At 37.9% G+C, this 24,096-nt stretch overlaps 1 protein-coding gene across 1 annotated transcript in view; it reads right to left on the bottom strand.

Moving 5' to 3' along the window:
- Positions 1 to 3,192: 3,192 nt before the first annotated feature.
- ATXN3 (ataxin 3) overlaps positions 3,193 to 24,096 on the bottom strand; it is a 30,717-nt gene continuing 9,813 nt past the window's right edge. Inside the window, 10 exon segments of the mRNA XM_043549925.1 lie at positions 3,193 to 8,578; positions 9,464 to 9,552; positions 11,463 to 11,586; positions 12,202 to 12,378; positions 13,036 to 13,173; positions 13,469 to 13,556; positions 16,634 to 16,700; positions 17,189 to 17,274; positions 18,766 to 18,810; positions 19,362 to 19,526. Of these exon segments, the coding sequence (XP_043405860.1) occupies positions 8,484 to 8,578; positions 9,464 to 9,552; positions 11,463 to 11,586; positions 12,202 to 12,378; positions 13,036 to 13,173; positions 13,469 to 13,556; positions 16,634 to 16,700; positions 17,189 to 17,274; positions 18,766 to 18,810; positions 19,362 to 19,526 (1,074 nt within the window). The 3' untranslated portion in view covers positions 3,193 to 8,483.

Here is a 24,096-nt window from a genome sequence, read left to right on the forward strand (position 1 = left end):
GAGGGGTATTGCTGGCACATATCACATTGGTAGATGTGCAGGTGAACGAGCCTCTGATAGTATGGCTGATGTGATTAGGCCCTCTGATGGTGTTCCCTGAATAGATATGTGGACACAGTTGGCAAGGATAGGTTCCTGGGTTAGTGGTTCTGTTGTGTGGTGTGTGGTTGCTGGTGAGTATTTGCTTCAGGTTGGGGGGCTGTCTGTAAGCAAGGACTGGCCTGTCTCCCAAGATCTGTGAGAGTGATGGGTCTTCTTTCAGAATAGGTTGTAGATCCTTGATGGTGCGTTGGAGAGGTTTTAGTTGGGGCCTGAAGGTGATGGCTAGTGGCGTTCTGTTATTTTCTTTGTTGGGCCTGTTCTGTAGTAGGTGACTTCTGGGTACTCTTCTGGCTCTGTCAATCTGTTTCTTCACTTCAGCAGGTGGGTATTGTAGTTGTAAGAACGCTTGATAGAGATCTTGTAGGTGTTTGTCTCTGTTTGAGGGGTTGGAGCAAATGCGGTTCTATCGTAGAGCTTGGCTGTAGACAATGGATGAAAGCTGGAGGATACATCCACCCACTACAAGATGCACTGAGAGTGTGAGTGAAAATGATCATAGAATCATAGAAGATTAGGGTTAGAAGAGACCTCAGGAGATCATCTAGTCCAACCCCCTGCTCAAGGCAGGACCAACACCAATTAAATCATCCCAGCGAGGGCTTTGTCAAGCCGGGCCTTAAAAACCTCTCAGGATGGAAATTCCACCACATCCCTAGGTAACCCATTTTAGTGCTTCACCACCCTTCTAATGAAATAGCTTTTCCTAATATCCAACCTAGACCTCCCCCACTGCAACTTGAGACCACTGCTCTTCATTCTGTCATCTGCCAACACTGAGAACAGCCGAGCTCCATCCTCTTTGCAACCGGCCCTTTAGGTAGTTGAAGGCTGCTATGAAATCTCACCTCACACTTGTCTTCTGCAGTATAAACAAGCCCAGTTCCCTCAGCCTCTCCTCGTAAGTCATGTGCCCCAGCCCCCTGATCATTTTTGTTACCCTCCGCTAGACTCTCTCCAACTTGTCCACAACTTTTCTGTAGTGGGGGGCCCAAAACTGGATGCAATACTCCAGTTGGGGCCTCACCAGTACCGAATAGAGAGGGATAATCACTTCCCTCGGACTGCTGGCAATGCTCCTACCAATGCAACCCAATATGCCGTTAGCCATCTTGGCAACAAGGGCACACTGCTGACTCATAGCCAGCTTCTCATCCACCATAATCCCCAGCTCCTTTTCTGCAGGAACTGCCGCTTAGCCAATTGGTCCCCAGCCTGTAGCAGTGCATGGGATTCTTCCGTCCTAAGTGCAGGACTCTGCACTTGTCCTTGTTGAACCTCATCAGATTTCTTTTGGCCCAATCCTCCAATTTGTCTAGGTCACTCTGGACCCTATCCATACCCTCCAAGTATCTACCTCTCCCCCAAGCTTAGTGTCATCTGCAAACTTGTGGGGGTGCAATCCATCCCATTATCCAGATCATTAACAAAGACGTTGAACAAAACAGGCCCGCGGACCGACCCCTAGGGTACTCTGCTGGATACCAGCTGCCAACTAGACATCGAGCCATTGGTCACTACCCGTTGAGCCTGACAATCTAGCCAGCTTTCTATCCACCTTATAGTACATTAATCCAATCCATACTTTTTTAACTTGCTGGCAAGAATACTGTGGGAGACCGTATCAAAAACTTTGCTAAAGTCAAGATATATCACGTCCACTGCTTTCCCCATATCCACAGCGCTATTTATCTCATCACAGAAGGCAATCAGGTTGGTCAGGCATAACTTTCCCTTGGTGAATCCATGTTGACTGTTCCTGATCACCTTCCTCTCCTCCAAGTGCTTCCTTGAGGACCTGCTCCATGATTTTTCCAGGGACTGAGGTGAGGCTGACTTGTCTGTAGTTCCCCGGGTTCTCCTTCTTCCCTTTTTAAAAGATGGACACTATATTTATCTTTTTCCAAACGTCTGGGATCTCCCCTGATTGCCACGAGTTTTCAAAGATAATGGCCAATGGCTCTGCATGAGTTGGCCACTACCAGGTATACAACTCTCCACCACCGATACTAATAGGAATGGCAGAAATAAGGGAAAATAGGCACACCACCCATCCCAAAGAACACCTCTCCCCAGTCTGGAGACACCAACAGTCCTGTGCATCAAGGCCAGCTTCCCACTTCAGCAGGATCTCGGACCACCTACCCAAGTCAAAACACACATGACTTTCCCATTACTCTAAATCTTACTTTAGAAAGCCACAGTTCTCAGCTTGGTTAATTCCACTGTATGGTAAAATCCCTCATCATTTGAGTGTATGCCTCATTGTTAATTTAGAAAAATAAGAAAAAATGTATTTGACATGAATAAACATAACCCATGAGCATGGTTCATTTTACAACACTGAGGTGAGGTAATACGGTAAGAAAACATCACAGGTTTTCTTTTATTTTTAAGATTAATTACTTTTAACTACAAACTTGAACAGGTGGACTCGCCACCAAGACAGATGTGCTCACCATCAAAAATGTATGAACAGCTGACTTAAAGAGTCCAACAATTACTCTGCCTCAAACAGCGTAGAGCGAAGAAATCAAGTAACGCATGCACTGAGATAACTGTATTCAAATCTCAGAACCTTAATTAAATACCTTACTTGCTAGAAATTGACAGTTTAACATTAGGACTTTTAGTTGAATGGCTTCACTCCTAATAGTACAAACAACACTGTTATTATCAGTATATACAAAAATATTACAGCATACGTTAGTTCTAACATAACTATACTTACGATACATTATGCCATGAATATACAGCATGTGTCTGCAGCAAGTGATAGTATTTGAGTAGACAATTTTTTTTAATAAAAATGAAGCCAGTCTTTACTAGATCTAGTTGAAATATTACTCAAACTACTTTCTCACTTAACCACCCATTTCCAAATGTAATCTTGCAATTTTTATCAAAAGATGCAAAAAAATATGAGTGGTAATTAAGTGTGCTCCACAGTGCTAGTAGTTATGGAAACAGGGCTGGCTTCAAAGCCCACTGCAATCAAAAGAAATACTTCTACTGATTTCAGTGGGGTCTGGCTCAGGCCCATTTATATTAAGGGAAAGCACACAGAAAAAAAAATCAAATTAAAAGAGGACATTAAAAAGCATAGTCATCTTTATTTTAATAACTTTTAGAGATCAATATTTAATAACTTACAGTTGCACATCCATACCAACACTATATTATCGTCCACCAGTGCTCATTTGGAAATCTCTCTCAAAGTTTCACCAAGTAGCCCTGCTGTAATGCATTCAACACTATGACCAAATACGTTTCAAAGTTTGTAATTGTATTACTTCTCTTGTAAATTAAGACACTGTAACTGAAAATGTTTAATAGAAACACACAACTTTGTGCTATGTAAGAGATAATAGGAGAAATAAGGCTTTATTTTGGTGAGGAATTTCCTGAAACAGAGGCCCTAAATTATACTCTCCTTTGTACTTATGCAACCTGCTGAAGTCAGTGGGGTTGCACAGGTGTTGTAGAAGGCAGATTTTGGCCTGTTTGCAATTACTATAAACTATGGTAACCTTAAAAGACACTGCCAAGGTTTCCCCCAATGACAACATTCAGATTGTCTTTGCATTGTCTTCTCAACTGGTCCTTTTCCCCCCTTACTAAGGTTTTCCTCCTCTGACCATACACATTGGTCGTTGTGTGGATTTAAAGAAAGAAGTTAACATTTTGAGTTGGTAAAACCAGACTAAAAATTACATGTGCTTTACACACATTTGGAGAGACTGGGGTTGGCGGGGGGAAGAGAGAACAGCAGGTCAAATGTTGTGTTAATAAATCTTGATAGTGTCCCCTTAAACCATAAATTTGGAATAAAGCAAAGAACCATGTATTTATGCTAGAAATCTATCATTTTTATGCAATATGAAGCTACTTAATTTCTTCAGTACAAGATGCAAAAGCACAGCTTTTTTAGCAAATTTTGTAAGTAAAGAATGAACAGGAATGTAAGAAACCTTTCAATTTTGAAAGTACAGAAAGTGAGTAATTATAGTGGACCAATTTTAAAGTGTTACTAATTTTGTCTTTACTTGGCTAAGGAAATAAGTGTCGTCTTTTTTTTCAGACTGAATTTGTTTTAAAAGGTTGTTCATTAGCAATTATGAAAATTCAGTGGAATTAATCCACAACTTATTTTGTATGAGCCACCAAAGCCATCTGATTAATCTTATATTTGACAAATCAAATTTCACATTTTTTCCTCTTATCATGGATTCTGATTTTAAATACCTTAGAACCAAAAACCCAAGGAGATGTACTGCTAATAGGAACTGTACAATAAGATTCCTTTGCAAATACAAATTTTGGAGATGAGCCCACATAAATTCAGAAAAAAGATTAAAATTGGTATATTTTAACATGCAGTTGAAACACTACAAAATATACTAAATTCTGGATACTGTCTCCTCCTAGTCAGTTTATGATCATCTTAATGCTTTTTTATTCACTCACTTTTAAAAACATGATTAGCAGTTTCCTAAATAAAATAGAACATTTTGTGAATGACACAAATATTTGGCTGAGATTTGGAGGTGGAATTGCATTTACTATGCATCTGTAGCAAGTACTTTACATAACTTTCTGTCCACCCCATATACACAGAATATTATGGATTCATAATAACCAAATAAGTACTATTACTAATACATATTTTAAGAAGTACAGCAACCAAGAGGTTCATATAAGTATTTATTTGCAACATAAAACCTGTGAAGTGTATTTGAAAATGAAGTTTAACCGTAATTTGCATTTAACCACTACTTCTATCATGCTAAAAGAGGATGTTTTGATACCATATGAAGCCCAAACATAGGAGATTGGAAACCAGTTTGCTTCTACTACTGGTTTAATGTCAGAAGAATTTTAGGTTGTTAGAACATTATAGTGCAGAGTTTATATTATAGTGCCTAAAATTAACCATAATTAAACATGATTGTGGCCTGGCGTGAAACTGTTATAGCACGATCATTTCCTTACCTGGGAGGACAGAAAAAAAGTTACAATCATGTTGCAGAACTGTGTTTTAATTCTGTAGCTACCCAACATGGGTATCACTTTTTCTTCCCTGACTTCTGTGGACAGAAGACCATACTACATCACATGGACCATAATAATGATAAACATGGTAATTTTTGAAGGATAGACAGGATCTAAAGATATTACAAATGTCAGACTGGAACAAAAATAATTTATTCTCCTGCATAATGGGTTCTCTATCACTAATGCTACAACATTTAGATGAAACTTCAGCTTCAAAAGATGGCTACTGCTAGCAAAAGACTCAATTAGTTTAAACTTTATTTACAAAAGGGTTTCACAATTTATACATGTCAGTAAGTGCTTATCACTTAAAGAATGCACACTGAGCAAACGAGATCAGTTTTTACTGATGGCTTCTAGGCAGCTCCACATATTCTGTACTTTGGATCTACACTGTAATATGTGTATTGTGGCTAGTTCATATTCACCTTTTCCTTCGGTGCAATTCACGTATGTAGCCTCAAGGGCTACCTCTTAACTGATTCACTAACAGGTCACCAGTCTGAGTGAGATTATTATTCCTCAGAATCCAAATGCACATTTAGCTCACTTAATTTTTAGAATGATACTGTTTATTGAAAGGAATATGGTTATCCATAAAATCTGATTCACCCTTTTGTGCCTTTTAAGCATTATATGATCTTACATTCCTTGTATGCTACAATAGTTAGGCAGTGAGGTGATTTGAGGATGGATTTGGTGCTTTAATCATGAACTTCCATGCTTTAGTGATTATAATTCACATCACTAGAATATAGGAGTTCAGATTTTTATATAAGAATGCTACAGTATATAGCCAAAGAAATATTTATTTATCATAACATAACTGAAGAGGAAGTTAATTACATCTTAAAAAAGAAGTCTTTTAACCAGCCTTTACAAATCTGTATCCATTTATAAAGATAAAACCCTGCATTTTAAATTAAGTCAAATAAGTTCATCCAGCTGTTGCTTGCATCATGCCAAAAACGAGAATGTTTATGACAGGCAAAATGTAGGCAGAGAAAAAGAAAAATCATGATGAATTTCCAGCAACACAAAAATAATATTTCATGCTTTATATGCGTCCTTTTCCACTTTCATTTTCAAGGAACAGTGAATCTTGAAGCCAAAATCTATACTGATAGGTTTGTGCAGCCATTCAGCATTGCAAAGTTGTGTGTGTGTTTATTTTTTTTCTAAAAGCAGTGACTTTCTTTTAAAAATTTGGTGCAGAAGGCATGGCAAAAGAGTTAATCTGTTAGTCAATTAGGCAGACTGAAATCACAACAGTATTGCCTAAAAAGAATAAGAATGGTGGAGCTAAAAAGCAATTCTGAAGAGCATTACTTGTCCTCTGGTCAAATCCACATTGCCTTACTCATGCAAGTGATCCTACTGAAATCAGTGGAAATTAAGCATACAAGTAAAAGAAACAGGATTTAGCCTAAGGATCTTTTTACAGTAATATTCTAAGCCATCAAGAAGCCATCATTCTACACAAATCTTTACCAAAACCTAACGGCCCTTTTATATACAGTACTATTCTGTGCTGAATGTTTATTTCCATCTAATTATGATTCACTCTAACTAATTTCAATTAAATACATTACTATGTTGCAATAGTATAATTTTAAAATATTTTGGTAAAGAAATCAAATGTATAGTTTCAAAAGATTATTCTTAGAATGTCTGTGGCAACTGCTTACATACTAAGTGAAAAACAGCTTAAACACCATACATCTATAAACATATTTCCATATAATTTATATGTAAACAGAATTTATATTTAAAGCACCATTTATGAAAAATGAACATGTTTAAACTGTTGCAGTAAAGTTGAAAGCCAAATTTGGTCACTCTGTCGCACATTCATCTTGAGTATCAAAGAGTAAGTCTTATAACTGATTATGCAAGCTAGCTTGCATACTTTGCTCCCTATTTTTCTCAGTAACAGAAACAACATGATAAACAAATTGTAAGGTGCATGAATGAAGGCCATTCCTGAAAAAAGTTGTAAAATTCTGACAAAATAGAAGATATTTGTAAAAAGCATTTGAGAAAAAACATGCGCGCACATACAAACAGTCAATCTTAACAAAGCTACTTGCACAGGGGTCATTTCAGATTGCAGAAATGCACCTTAGATACGTGGCACTGAAATTATGGCATCTAAATCTCTCACCCTCCTTTCCCCTACTCTGAACACAGCTTGGTGAACTAACTAACCAGGGAAGAGATAGATGTTCTTACTAGTAATGTGAAAAAAGAAATGGAGAGAGGCCAAGGTAAGGGGAGGAACTCAAAGAGAAAAAACAGAAGACAAAACAGGAGAAGTAAAGACAAGAAGAAACTGTTTAGCCTAACTGGCAACATGTTATGTCTCATTCACAGAAAGAAATACTATCTCCAGTAAAGCCATCTTCAGCATTCAGTGGAAAGAGTATGAAGAGGGAGCCAAATCATCTGACCTGAAGTAAGAAAACTGGAGAAATCTTTGACATGAACCTTCCTTTAACGATGATTTTCAAATAATGCTAAAGACACTGCAAGTTCAAAAAAGGTAAAAGTTCTTAAATCATTAAGATATAATGCTACTCAAGTTAAATACAAATATATTGAATATTTTTATTTTGAAATGCCAAGACCTCATGGTTTTGTGTTTCTTTTGCAGAAATGATCCTATCACAAGCACACAAAACAGCAGAACAGAAAGCTCTGTTCTAAGTTCTGGGAAGTGAAACACCATCAATTGTTGCAGGAGAAACATAGAACCATGAACTCAGGTTCTAGACGGTAAAAGATTTAAATTTTTTCATTTTAAAATGTGCTTACTGGTTTTAAAATTTGTCCATATTTTCTATTAATGATTTAAAAGCCTAACTTTTTTGTATTTATTTTTAAAATTATTATTGAATGGTATCTGAGTTCACTGATAAGGAAACTGCACTAATTTAGTGATTTTGTGCTGAATTCTCCAAGCAGCTGACATTTAATAAGAAAGGAAGGTAAATTATACTTGCCCCTTATTTGGGGCATCCAACACACAGGCCCTGAGCCTACAAGGCACTTAACTTTGCTCACTTGAGTTATCCTCCTGAAGTCAATGAAACTACTCACCTGAGCAAAGTTATGCACGTGTTGAAGTGTTTTGCAGCATCAGGGCCCTAACTTCTAAATTGGTCCAATCTTTTTGTTATTTTCAGATCCCCTTTTAACTCTGACCCCCTTCTTTTCATCTGTGGTAAGACAATATCCTGACTCTGAAATGAACCCGGCTTGTACAGCATCCACACAAGAATATTATAATGGAGATTGAGTGTTCTGACAAAAGAAAAAACATTATTTTGTCATTTCTTTTCTTCTGTATTCAGGCAGTTCCTAACAGTTTCCAAGGACATATTCATGGCTGCTTGAAGCATGTCGTCTTCACTCATATCGCCTCCTGCCAGAAGCCAAACATACACAAAATATTTATGTCTAATTACTTCTGGAATGCAGCTATAAAAAAGTAAACATTTTTCATATCACTTCTTGCCTCTTGTTTCTATTTGTTTATCATTCCATGTTTTTTCAGATGTCTTTTGCTTTTTTGTTTTCTATTATCAAATGATCATTTCAGACTTACTTTTCAATGCACTGTAATCATTCTATAAAAAGATATGAAATAACGTATAATTAATTTTAGATCTTTGATATTTAACATTAGTAATGTTTACAGATTTATTTTCTCTCTCAATTACGTTAACATGTTTCCACACATAATTAAAAATAATAAATGTCTCTGATCCAGCCTAATGTACTTTTTATAAAACTTGAGAATAGACATTTAGAGACAGATTTATTTTTCAGCATGCATCCTGTTGTTGGTAATAAGAAGTGCAGCATACACCTACACCAAGAGCTACCATACTATATTCAACTAGAAACAAACAAAAGAAAGTAAAACTAGAACCTGTCTGATTTAATAGCAGAGCTGTGCACTCCCAAGAAGTAGAGAGCTACATTCAATCACTATCTCTACATTCTTAGGCAACAAGGGCTGAGAGCAGTGTGCAGGTAATACAGTCCACTACTGTGGGACAGGTGATCTCATATCACTCAAGAGTGACCCTTTCGGCTAACATAGCAGAACTGGCTCTCTAAGAGCCCTATTGTATCCTCCCCAGCAAGAAAAATAGTGGGTATGTCATGCAGCTCCAAGGGCAGTTGTTAGGGGAGTTAAAGGCAAGGAAAATTGGGGAACTCTTCTCAGCAAAGAGAGAACCCACCAGGGGAAAAATCTAGATTAACATCTGTGTTTAAAGCCGTAGGTTGAATAAAACAATACCTGGGTCTGTTCCTAGTGCATTTGAACTTGTAGTTGGCTTATCATGTATATCTGGGGTCTGGCCTTGATGCTGTGACTGTTGCTGCTGTCTGAAATTACCAAAATAGTTTAAATTAATGAAAAAAACAAAACTAGCAGGAAAAACATAGTATAAACTAAACAAACTTCTAAGTTCCTAGTATCTGGTAGACTTCAAGTTACCACATTTATACTTTAGTTAAGAAAATATTAGCAGACACAAAGCTGACCGTGAGATAATCCAGAACCTCTGGATTTTATATTAGGCACTCACTTCACTATATTCTGATCCCTGCAAATAATTTGATCCACAAAAAAAAAAAAAAAAAAAAAGGGCAGAAAATAGATAGCTACCTACTATCAACTTTAAGGAACCATGGTGGCTAGTCAGAATTATGAAAAAGGGAGCTTAGAGGTTCTTTACCTATGTTCAACATCATACATTGTATAGTGTGGCCAACTGTCCAGGATTGTCCTGGAGTCTCCAGGAATGAAAGATTAGTCTTTAATTAAAGAGAATGCCGTGTGATGAAACCTCCAGGAATTCATCCAACTAAAGCTGGCAATCCTACATGCAGGGTTGTTGTAGCTGTGTCAGTCCCATGATATGAGAAAGACAAGGTAGGTGGGGTAATATCTTTTATTGGACCAACTTCTGTTGGTGAAAGAGAGATGTTTTCGAGCAGAGTGTAAGCTCGAAAGCTTGTCTCTCTCACCAATAGAAGTTGGTTCAATAAAATATATTAACCCACCCACTTTGTCTCTCTTATACCATACATTAAAAGACAAAGAACTTTAAAATACCAGAGAAAGTCACAATTTATACTGTTTAATTTTAACATTTATATCAGCTTTGATATTTTTCAATTATTATCAGTTTCACTTGCCATTCCTTACTGTTAGGGTTTCAAACATTGCAGGAAAATATTTAGCTGTTAAAAACAACTGTTTTTATTGGATTTAAAAAAAAAAAAGTGTGAAACATTTCCCTGGATCTGACGCTTTACATCTGTTCCCCTCACCCCAAAATTTACATATAGGTCCAAATTTAAATTCACAGTCTCCATTTAAAGCTCCTCATCTTGCCTTTATTGTCTCTTTTTCTAAAGTCCTGTTCTGACCGCTCCCCTCTGCAAAAAAGTCATTTTTCATTCTATGGAAAGCCAATGAGTGAGAAATATTTGGATGGTGTTAGGCACCATCGTATGCCTTTGCACCCAAATCCCCTCAATTCAAATGTCTGGCAGTTTCATCCAATCAGTCTTATCCCCTTACTACTTCACTTTTCCTTCTGGTTCCCCTCTCCTTCCTCACTAGAAGATCAAGATTGAGAGAAGAAAAAGCAATAATAACAACAGAAGAGATACAACTGGTTTATAGTTCTGAAGCAGAAGCTGAATTGGTATTAAGAATCTACTTGCTCATCTCTATGATTAGCAGAGAACAAGATCTGCCCAACCTTTTGTTCAGAGGGTGAAGGACTCAATAGATGAAAATTATGTGACTCCCTGCATTTATATCTCACCTCTCAGGCACATACCCCCACTAAATATTGATAGTGCACTCCACGAAAAAAACAACACACTCATTAAATTATGAAGAGCACTATCACATGATAGAGTCCTCAATACCCCAGAAGCAGGGCTCAATAGAAGGACACATACCCTCTATAAAATAATTAGTGTTATTTATAACAATACTCCTAAGACTTCATGTAAAATAGTATCTTAGTACCTATGTGTGCACGTGCATGCACGTAGCTGGACCTTTACCTTACTGGCAAGCAAGCAATCTTCTCCTAACTGGCATCTCAAGGAACTAATTAGAAGCTACAGGATTTCCAGAATACAGTGCTAAAAAGGCCATTAAAAAAAAAAAAAGCTAAATAAAGCTAAATCTGACCTCGTGTGAAAGAATATTATACTATCCTAAGATATAATTACTTCAATAAGCAAATTTAGTTTTCTACCAGATACTTTACTTTTCAAAATATGTCTGTCTTCTCCTTCGCAGCTCTTCTGAAGAAAGAGATTCAGACTGACTTGTACCAGATGAATGTGGTATATTCTGCGATACACAGTCTGAAAACTCACTTCGATGGCCTCCTAAAGTTAGAACATGGCATTTCATTACACCAATCAAGATGGGAAATTTTAAACTAACAAATGTAACGTAGCTAAAATTACCTCTCCAAATCTCGATGAAGAAAAAAATTGTTTATAACATGATCATTATATACAAAAATCTAATCTCTATTACTACAGACAAAAGTCTTGAAACAATAGATCTGGCAAGGAGCGAATGGCTCAGGGGACTGGGGAACAAAGAACTTCACCTGAAGATCAATGGTTCAAATCTACATAAGGCAGTAGCCAACCTAAAAATCAATATTATCTAATGGCTATTTAGATGTCTATGTGAATAAGATGAACTTTCAGTATACTTCCTAGTGATCAACTATTCACATCATAACTGACAACATTTTTAAAGAGTCACAAGGAAAGGACCAAAGTTCACACTTAAGTATCCCTTCATGCCTAGGATACAGACTTTCCAGAGGGCCTGTCCAGGGGGGCTGAGACACATTTGCAGGGAAAACAGCTACTGTACTTGACCCTATGAACAGATTTCAGCTGTCGGATTTCACCTTTCACAAGAACTCAACTAGTCAAGTGATCACTGGATAAATATTGTAGATTCTTTTTAAGTAAGTCCTTTACCTTGCATACTAAGTTGAATGGCTCTACGAAGATCAGCTTCTTCATCTTCCATATCAATTTCCTGTCTACTTAGAGCAAGGGCTCTTTGGAAATTCTCCTCATCTTCATCTAACATGCCTGTCCCATCAAAGGGATGGTTCATGTCTAAAGCTTGTTCCAGGTCAGTTTTTTTGCACCCTGCAAAAAAAAAAGAAAAAAAAAGAATAATATTTTGCATTGATTTAGCTCTGCATTTTCAGGGTACTGTAAAAACAGTCTTATCTTCACAACACACCTCTGAGGTAGTTAAATATTTTCCCCATTTTACAAATGAAAAACAGAAGTACAAAAGAAATTAAGTGATTTGTCCATAATCACAGTGCTAGTCAGTGTCACAGTGAAGGGCAGAACTCAGAAGTTTGTGGTTCCCAGTCCCATGCTCTACCAACTGTGGCTATATTGCCCCACAAGATCTCTGTTTTTACCTATTGCAGAGCCATGGAAGTTAACCTGTATACCAAGAGAAAGGAACATTTATGAAGTAATTCCTTTGCAAATTTAAAGCTCTCTTAAATCTCTTTAAAAGCAGTAAAATTTAACCATGATTAAATGCAACAAAACTATACCAGGCTGACTAGAGTATTTTAAAATGTTTTAAGATTTGGAAACATTTAAGGATTCATGTTGTAAAATATAGCAGCTTTACAACTTGGTGAAATTATAATAGTATACATAATGAATTAGAGGTATCTAATACTACTTTGTAAGTTTACTTAGAAATAAGTGCCTTGGTTGTAGGCATCAGTCGCTAAAAAAAATCATGTTCAACACGATTAAAAATAAATCTTTATTTACCTTACCTTTCATCTCTTGATTGTGCAGACTCTTCCCCAATCAGTTTTGGTCGCTGCATCTGCTGTACCTGAATCATTTGCAGTAGTTGGTCGGCCTCACAATCTGGCAGGTCACCCTTTACAACAAATATAGAATAACCTGGGAATAATAAAAGCAGAAATACTAAGTATAAGGTGTGTGGATTATTAAATACCCCCAACTAAATATACAATGAAATAAAAAAAGATGTACTTTATTACCAGCAATATAATACGGACATTCAATATTAGACTTTGCCTTTCATTACAAGGATTGTATAGTTATTTCACTGATTCAGTCACAAAACTAACGTAGATAGACTGGATACAAACACTCTTATAAATAAAGGTTAATTATCTGATTTTAATCATGTGCTTTCAAGCAATGAGATTTAACATTTGCAAACTAGTATTACCTTCCTGTTGTAACTGAGCCAAGAAAAGTGCAAGGTATGTATCTGATATTAGTTCTGGACCCATCAGGAGAGAGTTCAAGTTAAACCACTGTAATTTGAAAACAAAAAAAGATTTGAGAGAAAAAAATTAGCATGGAATTTATTTTTGGGCACTCTGGTCAATTTCCATGATGAAATATCGGATTTGTAAACTAATCATGGGAAATATCAAAAATTCCTTTCAAGCACAAAAGCACAACAACATAAGTATTGCTACCTGCCACCCTTCAAACAGTCCTCAGCTCACACAAACTCTGAAACTTTATGGGGAAATTTATGTCACTTCAGGCTCCCTCCCTACTAATATCAGGAGAGTTTAAAGGGGAGAAAGTTGAACAATTTTTACGTCATGGCTTCTGCTGTTACTTTATGATACTGTTTATTCTGGTTTGCAGAATGGTTTGTTCTTGGAGATTGTCATTTGATACACTGAGGATTTTTTCCCTTCTGTCACTTCACCATAGATTTATATTTTTAGTGGAGGGTGGACAGAATCCCTATTTAAAGGGATGGCTGAAGAAACATTTGAGTATTTTCTGTTAAGAATATGCATAACAGTGCTGCCTTTAATTGCAGAGACTATAAAAAAGACTGCTTTAATCATATGTAACTGGTTTCGCTACATGTATTTTAAAGATAATTATATCAACCAACTTCACTTGGAATGCTTTTATTATCTATGTCACAAACACAGCTTATATTAGGAGGAGGTGAGACAGGATGTAAAGATGTGTCTGTATAAATCACCGCACACACACACAACTCCAAAAGTCCAATTAGTCATCAATAGTAATTCTGGTAATGACTGCAGGTGTATCCAATTTGGGGAGATATGGATATTACAGGGGCCATTAAAACTATCAGACATATCTCTTGACACTATCTTGAATAAATGCAAGTGCCTGAAGAAAAATTCTTCACAACACCCTTCCATTGTGTTAAAATCATGACCTTCCAGAACCACTCCAGATGGCAAGAGAATTCAGTTTCCATTCCACACTATTCTTGGCCAATCTGCTAAAACTGTCAACAAGAGTAGTAATTAATATACAAGTACATTCTCTGTGATAGAAGTTAATGTCCATTGATAGCTAGAATGAGACTATTAATTCATTTCAGATGCTACTGAACCACCAATACTTTTGGGCCCGATCCTGCAACATTTTAAACACATTTAAATGAAATCAGCGGACTCCTCGTGTCCTTGAAGTAGAACATATATGTGTTAGCAGGACTGGGGTCTTGATTACTGTTCATCAGGAATGGAGTCATCAAATAGTTCCATATCATACTGCCAACATTCTACCCCATCCACTTCACAAAATTTCCTCTTTTTTTAAATAAAAAATCCCAAATTGTGTGTGGGCCAAGGGTGTGGGGCAGAGATAAAAAGGTAAGGTATTGATATATGTACTTGAGTGTTGGGCTTTTAAAATGGGGAGTGAGCAAAAAACCTTTGAGAGAGAATAATTTTACTTTATAGTATAACAAATACTAGAGATGAAAGACTCAAATTAATTGAAGCATTAGCTTCATTGAGCTAATCTATTTTGTCTAGGGATGGATTATTAAGTATTAAAATGAATCCTCCTTCTATATTACTCTCTGACTAGACACCAAGAAGTGCTTTATTGTGATTATAAACTATGTAACACATAAAAAAAAAATAAAGTATTAAACCCAAATAAAAAACAAAACAAAAAAGTCAGTGACAGAAATAGCAGCTTACCAAAAAAATCTGAACTACACATACACATTTAGCCTGGAATGCTCTCCCCAGCAGACAACAGTTTTAAAGTGAACACTAATGCCCCTTCGATATAAAACATGAAAAAATGCTTACAAAGTTAACATAATTCTTTTTAAACTAATCCCGAATGTAAAGTCTGTAATGTATTCCCCATTTTCACCATTTACGCCAGATGTCATTTCCACTTGAAGTAAACCACAATATAAGTGCATTTTTGAAATTTGTATTGGCCTGAAAAATCATCACTAGTATAAGGTATCACTTGCAGCCAAACCATTCTGAGTTTTAATCTCTTAACAAAGAGGCTTTATCGGGAATGTTGTGTGTATTCAATGAGCCTTTTCAGTAGAAAATAAAAAGCTTCAGTGCCATATTAAGGGCAGTGGCCTGGTTAGTTTCATCTACAAAAAGATTACTTATTTTTTCTCATCTGGATGTCAGCATGGCTGCAGATTCCAAAAACCTTATTCGTGGCTATGTGAGCTCCTTTCCATTATTGTAGATGTTTTCACAAAGCTTACTTCAGGAGTGTTTTATACATTTTAAAAAAGTAGTTTAGTAATATGAAGAATTATAGAATGTCACCTAGAAAGGGACAACTTTGATTGGCATTCTCCCTCTGTGTGTTAAAAAGACCCAACTTTTTCTGATCTATCTGGCTGTTTGGTTATGTACACTTTATACATGCACACCATCCCTTATTTTTAGCAATCTATTTTACTATTCATCCCTCCTAAAAGCTCTCCTAAGTCCTACAGAGTTAAAAGCTGTTTCTACTTTTCCCCACTACAATCCCTACTAATACCTCTCCAATGTTGGCAAACATAAATATTCAAAGGTCTAATGTGTTAATCACATTTCCCATATACCGACTAGCCATTTTAGATGCACAGAAACTACCTGCAATTTATTTTTACAGTGTCAACAATGCCAACGTAATCGTATTGTGTAATGCAGCAAATACAAAAAAAATCTGACCCTCAGTACCTCTTTATAATGTATAAAGATGACCTCAAACTTTTTTCAGAAGTATGATTTTCTGGCTGTTTGTTATATTAAGTCTTCTCTTTTCTGACAAACGTGTAGTGAAGTCACATAAAGCTGTAACTAGAGCTGCAGCTCTTGCTTCCTATAACAGCATGCAGATTCTTAGGGGATCTGATCCAGAGTCCTTCCTTAGGCCAATATTCATGCCAAGCTGCCTAGCAGCATTATGATATAAATAAGCATTTATCCAACCTATTTATTTGGGATAGTCTAAAACAAATTTCAACCCAGATCTTCAAAAGATGAAAGGCTAGCACATGGCCTCATTGCAACCATTCTTTCCACCCCCGTTCTGAAGTCAACTTTTAAATAAAAAAAGACAAGGTCACCTGTTTTCCTAACTTTCGAACTGTAAACCAGTGTTCCTTATAATTACAAATAAATGATCTTTCATTTCTGTAAAAAGAAAAACACAAGGTATACATAAAATTAAATTCTCTAATATTGGAGCTCATACTAAATTTTAAATTCTTTGTTATTACTAATTTATAAATAAATGACAATATTTTGGCAATACAATGCAACTATTGATGCTACAGAGTGTTTAAATTGCTCTTATTATAATTCATAATATTTTAAAGTGTTCTTTTTAACTATGTACTGAAGTCTATATAAACCTGGTAATGTCATAAAGCATATATGACATCACATGCAACTCAATCAGCATACTGTGATGCCACAGATACTGAGATGTCATGAAGGCTCAGAGGACAGATCATATTAATCCCCAAAATATGAAAAATAAAAGGCTGAGGGGATAAAACGGGAAACATCAAAATGTAACAGAGCTTGAAATAGCAATTTTAAAAGAAACTTAGTAATCACAGATTTTCAGCGTTACTTTTCTGTAAAATGAAAGCAGGGTGCTAAAAAGAAAGTCTTACATAGGGTCGATCCCGAGCCTCTGATACTCTGGGCTGTTGAAGAGGATTAGTTCTAAACCCCAAACTTTCAAGGCATTGCTTATAACCTGTCAAAAAATAGTACTTTTCATGAGACAAACCAGTCAACTCCAAATTTAAGCAATGCAACCATTTTAACCACTGTGAACAATTATATTGTTTTCATAAAGCTGTGCTTTTAAAAAGTTGATATAAAAAGGAAACCTCGGGATCATAATATTCAAAATGCAACCTTCATGAATCTATGATCACCATACAACATAGATAGCATATACAACAAAGATGAATTATAAAACTAGTTTGACAGAGAGATTCTCGCAAAGCACACCTCCTTGATTATGTTATAGCCTTATATCCAGCTGTATGCTTATTACCTTCTTATTTTCACCCTCAAAACTATGTTATTAAAACCGTTTGGCATTTTGCAACCATTAAGATAACATAAGAAACAATATTAGGGCTACTGTTAACATATTTAGGGATCATCTGCTCTCATCTTTTTTGAAGACATGTCCACTAAGGCTTTTAACTCAAATAGGTCCTTAACTTTGCTACACTACAAACTAGAATCATGTTGCAACAAGGTCCCTGACTCCATTACAACTTGTGTAGACTTGAGCATCAAGGCTTACTAAAAATCCTAGACTTCCAACTAGGCATCTCCCTAATATTTGCTAAAGTTCTAACTCATTTTAAACATTATTCAGTACGTTTGAAATTTATGGATGGAATCAAACCTCCTAACACTACTCACTTAAAGCTGTTTGGGACAAAGGTATGGGGAGATTAACAATTCATCCTCACCTCAGCCAGTCAATAGTGTAGCAAGTGAGCAAAGAGATGGTAGAGCAAGAAAGTAGAAACAAAGTAGGAAGCAATTTTTATCAGCTTCAAGGTCACTGCAGCACAATTAGGAAGTAAGAAATTGCCATACTGGCAATGGCAGAAAATATATTTCAGAAATGAGACTGGGAAGTAAAATGAGCAAATAAAAAGAGAGCCCTGTGCATCTACAAAACAGAGTAATAGGACCAGAAGCTTACATGAAAGTATGGAAAGAAAAACTGACCAACATACATGGGGGCCACAAGAAGAGAAACAAAAGGTACAGAGCATGACCTAGGGATCCAGTATAGGTAAAAGCTACAAGTCTGGGGTTTTTATGGGGTTTTTGGTTCTATTACAGGTATTTAAAAGATTAATTACATGTTAGGTAAGTTCCCTTTTTAAAAAAAACTTTTTTCCAAATAGCTCTAAAGTTTCAGAAGTGTGGAATAAAGCCTTTGGAACACAGATTCTGCAACTTTTTCATTGTGCAGATCACTTTGTAAGAGAAGGATTCTCTCATGGACCCTGTAATCACCGGGCAGGCCTCTATAGTCCATAATTTAAACCCAATGCTCTAGAAAGCCAGAACTCTCCTGCATTAATCCTACACACTAGAAATTGGAGAAGAATTACTAAATGTTATCAAAATTCTTTTGAAGAAAATATATATATATATATAATGCAACTGCACTGGTTGTAAGAAATTGTTCTGACGACAGAGTCATGCTTACTTGAATGGAGAAGTAGCCACTGTCATCCATATTTCCAGAAGGCTGCTGTTCAATGTGGGGTGGAAGAGAAAAAGAAAAATTGTAATCAGTTCACACTTCTAAAAAGGCTTATGAGACATCAAGTGTTAAAATAAATACAATCATGTACACCTACAGCAGAGACTCTGTACACCCATTTCGAAAAAAGACTGTTTGCCCTGCCCAAAATACGCTTTTAGTGAAAAAAACTAAAGCCTTTATATTAGCAATACCTAGCACTCAGAGCAAAGACTGGACACTGGAATTTCTGTATTCTTTTCCCAGCTGCGCCACTGGCTTATTGTATGACCTTAGGCAAATCCCACATCCTTCTCTCCATGCCTGTAAGATGGGGATAATATATTTCTCATAGAAGTGTTGTGATGCTTTAGAAATGAATTAATGTTTTTAAATGCCAATTTGACATACTTATATGAAAAAGACTATAAAATTGAAAAGCATTATCACCTGAAAATGGAACTTCCATAACAAAGCAAGAATGACAAATATGTAAAACAAAAATTATGTTTGAAGAAACTGAACAGATGTCAAGCAAATAAGGTTAAAATGATTGTTACCTGTAAAAACGTTCTGTACTCTTCACTAGAAACTCCTCCCTCTGCCATTCTTATTCTCTCTTCCTCATCTAGCTGCTGTGCAATAGAAGATAACTCCACAGGGCTAAAATATTCCCCTTGTAGTAAGTTATTCAGACAGTGCTGAGCGCACAATGAGCCTTCTTGCTAAAATTGTAAAGGAACAAAAATATATATAAGAATTGTTTTAATGTTTGGTTACATCATCATTGCTTCAATCATCTATGTTTACCAAAGGAGTATATTTACCCGCAAAGCTTTCCTACAGTGCATTACTTGTCTGGCTTTAGAATACCAAAAAGACCATCTCTGACACATGCATACAGACCCCGGGTTATTTCACAAGAAATGTAAACATTTTTAGTCGATAAGTTTACTTTTAATTTAGAAGGTAATTTAAGAATTGGCCAGTGACAGAAGTCTCTGCAGACTGATAAAGACACCGAGGGACTCCAGCTATTCTTGCAAACCACAGCAGCTACAGACTTCATTCTCTCCCAAGGAGCCTCCACACGTGACTCTTTCATTCTCCATACCAGATGCACTTGTCCCATATAAGTCTCCCTCTTCTTTTCCCTCCACAACAGTGCCATGTGCCCCTATGTCACTTCCCCCATCTTTCAGGTGTGCTGAGGTTTTTCTTTGGTGACATTAAGGGTAAATTGAGGGCCAAGCAGAGGGAGAAAAGAAAATTAGGCTCATAATTTATAACTGAAAATAGCTTTAACCTTAAATATGGAGACATAGCATTCTTTCATAATTAGAAGCCTCCTCGTTCAACCTTGTCCTGACATACATTTGTGCTCTGGCCATTCATTTATTAGAGCTTTCAACATTTTACCCTAGAGCAGAACTTCCTGTCTTTTACAGTAGTGGCTCCTTAGGCATGGAGCTTGCCCCACTTAGACCTATCTGAAAAGGTATCCTTACCTACCTTTTAAAATTATATTATTTTCTTTTCACGCTTGATTTTATGGTTAAGAATTTGACGCGTGTGTATTAAAGTACTTTAACTATAAATACCTACGCAGCATTCTGACTATTTTGGTAGGAAATGGGGGCACTACCAGTGAACTGAAATGTAGATCTTTATTAAAAATGATGTCACATACACACTTGTTCACATTTTTCCCCGGTGAAGGTAATTAAAATTGAGGGCATGGTAAATAGTGAAGAGAACAGGTCACTGATTCAGAGTAATTTACATCACCTGGTAAACTGGCCACAAGCAAACAATATGCATTTTAATATGGCTAAATGTAAATGCACACATCTGGGAACAAAGAATGTAGGCCATATCTGTAGGATAGGGGACACTATCCTGAGAAGCAGTGACTAAAAAAGATTTGGGTGTCATGGTGCATAATCAGCTGAACATGAGCTTTCAAGGGGCGAATGTGGCCAAAAGAGCTAATGAGATCCTGGGATGCATAAACAGGGGAATCTAGAGTAGTAATAGAGAGGTCATTTTATCTCTATATTTGGCTCTAGCACAACCACTGCTGGAATACTGTGTCCAGTTCTGATGTTCACAATTCAAGAAGGGGGTTGATTAATTGGAAAGAGTCCAGAGAAGAGCCATGAGAATGTGTAAAGGATTAGAAAACATGCCTTATGGTGACAGACTCAAGGAGCTCAATCTATTTATCTTAACAAAGAGAAGGTTAAGGAATGACTTGCTCACAGTCTATAACAGGAGTCTCAAACACGCGGCTCGCGGAGTTATTTGCTGCGTCCCGCCAAGCTCCCCTCTCCCCCGAGTTATTTCCTGCGGCTGCCAAGCTTCCCTCCCCCGCCACCTCCCCTCCCACCCCCGCATGCCACGTCCCTGCTCCTCTGCCTATCTCCAGGTACGTCCCACCGCCAAACAGCTGTTTGGCGACGCTTAGCGTTTTCCAGGAGGGAAGGGGGAGGAGCAGGGACCCGCGCGCTCAGGGGAGGAGGTGGAGAAGAGGGGGGATTTGGGGAAGGGGTTGGAATAGAGGCAGGGAAGGAGTGGGAAGAGGTGGGGCAGAGGCAGGGCCTCATGGAAGGGGAGGAGTGGGGGCAGGGCCGGGGGGAGCACGGGGAGGGGTGTCAGCGATGGGGCTCTTGGGCCAATATACTAATCCTCATGTGGCCCTGGTGGTGATTTGAGTTTGAGATTCCTGGTCTATAAGTACCTATATGAGGAACAAACATTTAATAATGGACTCTTCAGTCTAGCAAACAAAGGTATGACACAATCCAATGACTGGAAATTGAACCTACACAAGTTCAGACCAGAAATAAAGGATACATTTTAATGCCGAGAGTAATTAACCATTGGAACAATTCAACAAGGATTGTGGTAGACCCTCCATCATTGTCAATTTTTAAATCAAAATAGAAAAACATCCCAACAGATAAATTCCAGGAATTATTTTGGGGAAGTTCTATGGCTTGTTCTAGACAGGAGGTCAGACTAGATTATCACAATTCTGGATTTAGAATCTATGAAAATAATTATTACAACAGAATAAAAATACACGTTGCTTACTGCTTAAGATATCTAACCAGATGTTTTACCTCTACCTAAGTAATCTAACTACTAAATTGTTAAAGAGCAAGTATGTTTCTATATATGTAAACACATTTCCTGTACTGCAGGCTGATGTAAAATATTTGAAGTTTACACCACTTACACAATAATTGCCATTTATTATGTAACTCTGATCTTCTTATTTATACTCCACCCTTTAATCTATCTTCAGCAGAATTACTTTTATCATTCCAATCCTATAAAGCCATCTTTCCACAGTAATTTATTTTAAAACAAAAAATGTTGGGGTTTTTTGTTTGTTTTTTAAATTCCCCTTCCACACATGGCAGTCTAGGTCAGACAGGAAGTAGTTTGGTTTAGTTACTGTATCTCTTGGTAACTAGAGCAATCTCCATTTACAAAAGGAAGTTTATTAAGAATGACAATTTGAAAAACTATTATTAATAATAAAGATGGTTAAAGAAACTAAATTACAGGAAGCACATAAACAAGACACTAGAATGCGATGGTGTGATATAGAGATTATTGTTTAGGAGTTTGGAGGCAATCATGAGTAGCAGAGGTACTTGTAATGTGAAACAAAATATTTAGCACTCATATGATGCTTTACATTTTCAGAAGCACTATACAGACATTAAATAAATTTTAACACCACCCACTTTGAAGTAACCGTCATAATCTCAACTCTGTACATGCAGAAACTGAGGCAGAGAGAGGTTGTGATAAGGCAAGGCACAGCAAGACAGTAGAAGAAGTCAGGAATAGAGCTCAGATTTCCTGCTTCCCATCTTTATGCTCATTTCTCATTTAAGCCATGCTGCCTGTCTCAAGAGAGTAAAAACTTCATTCTGCACGATCAAATTATTTCTGTATTTATCTTTAAAGGACCAAGGAAAAAAATCAGGAAATAAAACTCAGCATGACAAAAAGTTGCTCTATAAAAGGAAGTAATATTGACACTTGTTTGTGAGCACTTCTGAAGCTTTATACTTATTTGTCAAGCCGTTTTTTGAAACCACTCAGCTGTTAGGGACTTCAGTATTAGCAAGTTAGGCCAGCAGACTGCCCGAAAATCAGTTTCCCCTTCTGAAAGGGGCCTAGATTTCTTCTAAGATATATTTAGTTGAACTGTCATTTCACCTGGCTCTCCCCCTTCCACTTGAGAGGAACCTTATCAGCACTCAGATGCTATAGTAGGGGGCAACAGAACATCAAAATCTATTGGATAAGAGAATTTAGTCAGGGGGTTGTTCTGGGGAGTGTTTAAAAGACAGTTCCAAGTACTACTCTGCTCTGAGTCATCCCCGGGATGGAGGAAACTCACCAGCCCCCGCTCCCAGCCACTGGCTACGACTCCCCTCACTTCCCCCGCCCCAGGCTGCCGCTCCGCTGCCACCTGCCAACCCCCTCCCCGCCACAGGCTACCACCCCTTTTTCCTCTCCTCTCCCAGCCCCGCCCCGGCTCCTACCCAGGCCTCTGAAATACCCATCCCCCCATCCAACCGCTGGCTCTCTGCCGCGCCCTCCCCCCACTTCCAAGCCCCCCGCTCAACCGTAAGCACGCCCTCCACTCGCCGCTCACTCACCCTCTCGTGGAAGATGGCCTCCATGTTTATTTGTCCCGAGCCAGCAGCAGCCTCCACCTCACGTGACCATATCCCAGCCCCACAGCAGCCAATCATCGCAGCTGCCCGCGCACCCCCTTGCTCTCTTCCCGCCACGTGATCTTACCCCGCCCAATAAACCGCGGCCTCTCCAGCTCCCTGACAGTCATGTGATCACAACATCGGTGCTTGCGCTTGAGTCCTGCGGGGCGGGGGTTCCAGGAGCCAGAAGCGGCTTCGGGGCTGGCATAGCTGGCGCGGGCGCCCCCTGTCGGCTCCCAGGGGAAGAGGGGGCTGGGCGCCGCAGTCAGAGCCTCCGCCCCGAGCTCGGAGCTATGATCTGAAGAGCTTTGTTAGCGTACTGCAACCCCTTGATTACCCATGGGGGTCTCAGCTGTCTGCCCAGTAACGAACTGGCTAGAGCTGTGCCTAAGACCTCCGCCCTGTGTGTCACAAGCCCTGTATTGCCAGTAGCAGATGGAGATTAGCCCACACCTCCATAGTATTTTAAGGGGGCAGGGTTGTGCTTTGCGAGCAGCAGGGTCTGCTATTCCTACAGGTGCCAGGCCCTTCCAAAATCCATCCTGTTCAG

The sequence above is a fragment of the Chelonia mydas genome, chromosome 6, assembly GCF_015237465.2.
Source record: "Chelonia mydas isolate rCheMyd1 chromosome 6, rCheMyd1.pri.v2, whole genome shotgun sequence".
Classification (NCBI taxonomy): Eukaryota; Metazoa; Chordata; order Testudines; family Cheloniidae; genus Chelonia; species Chelonia mydas.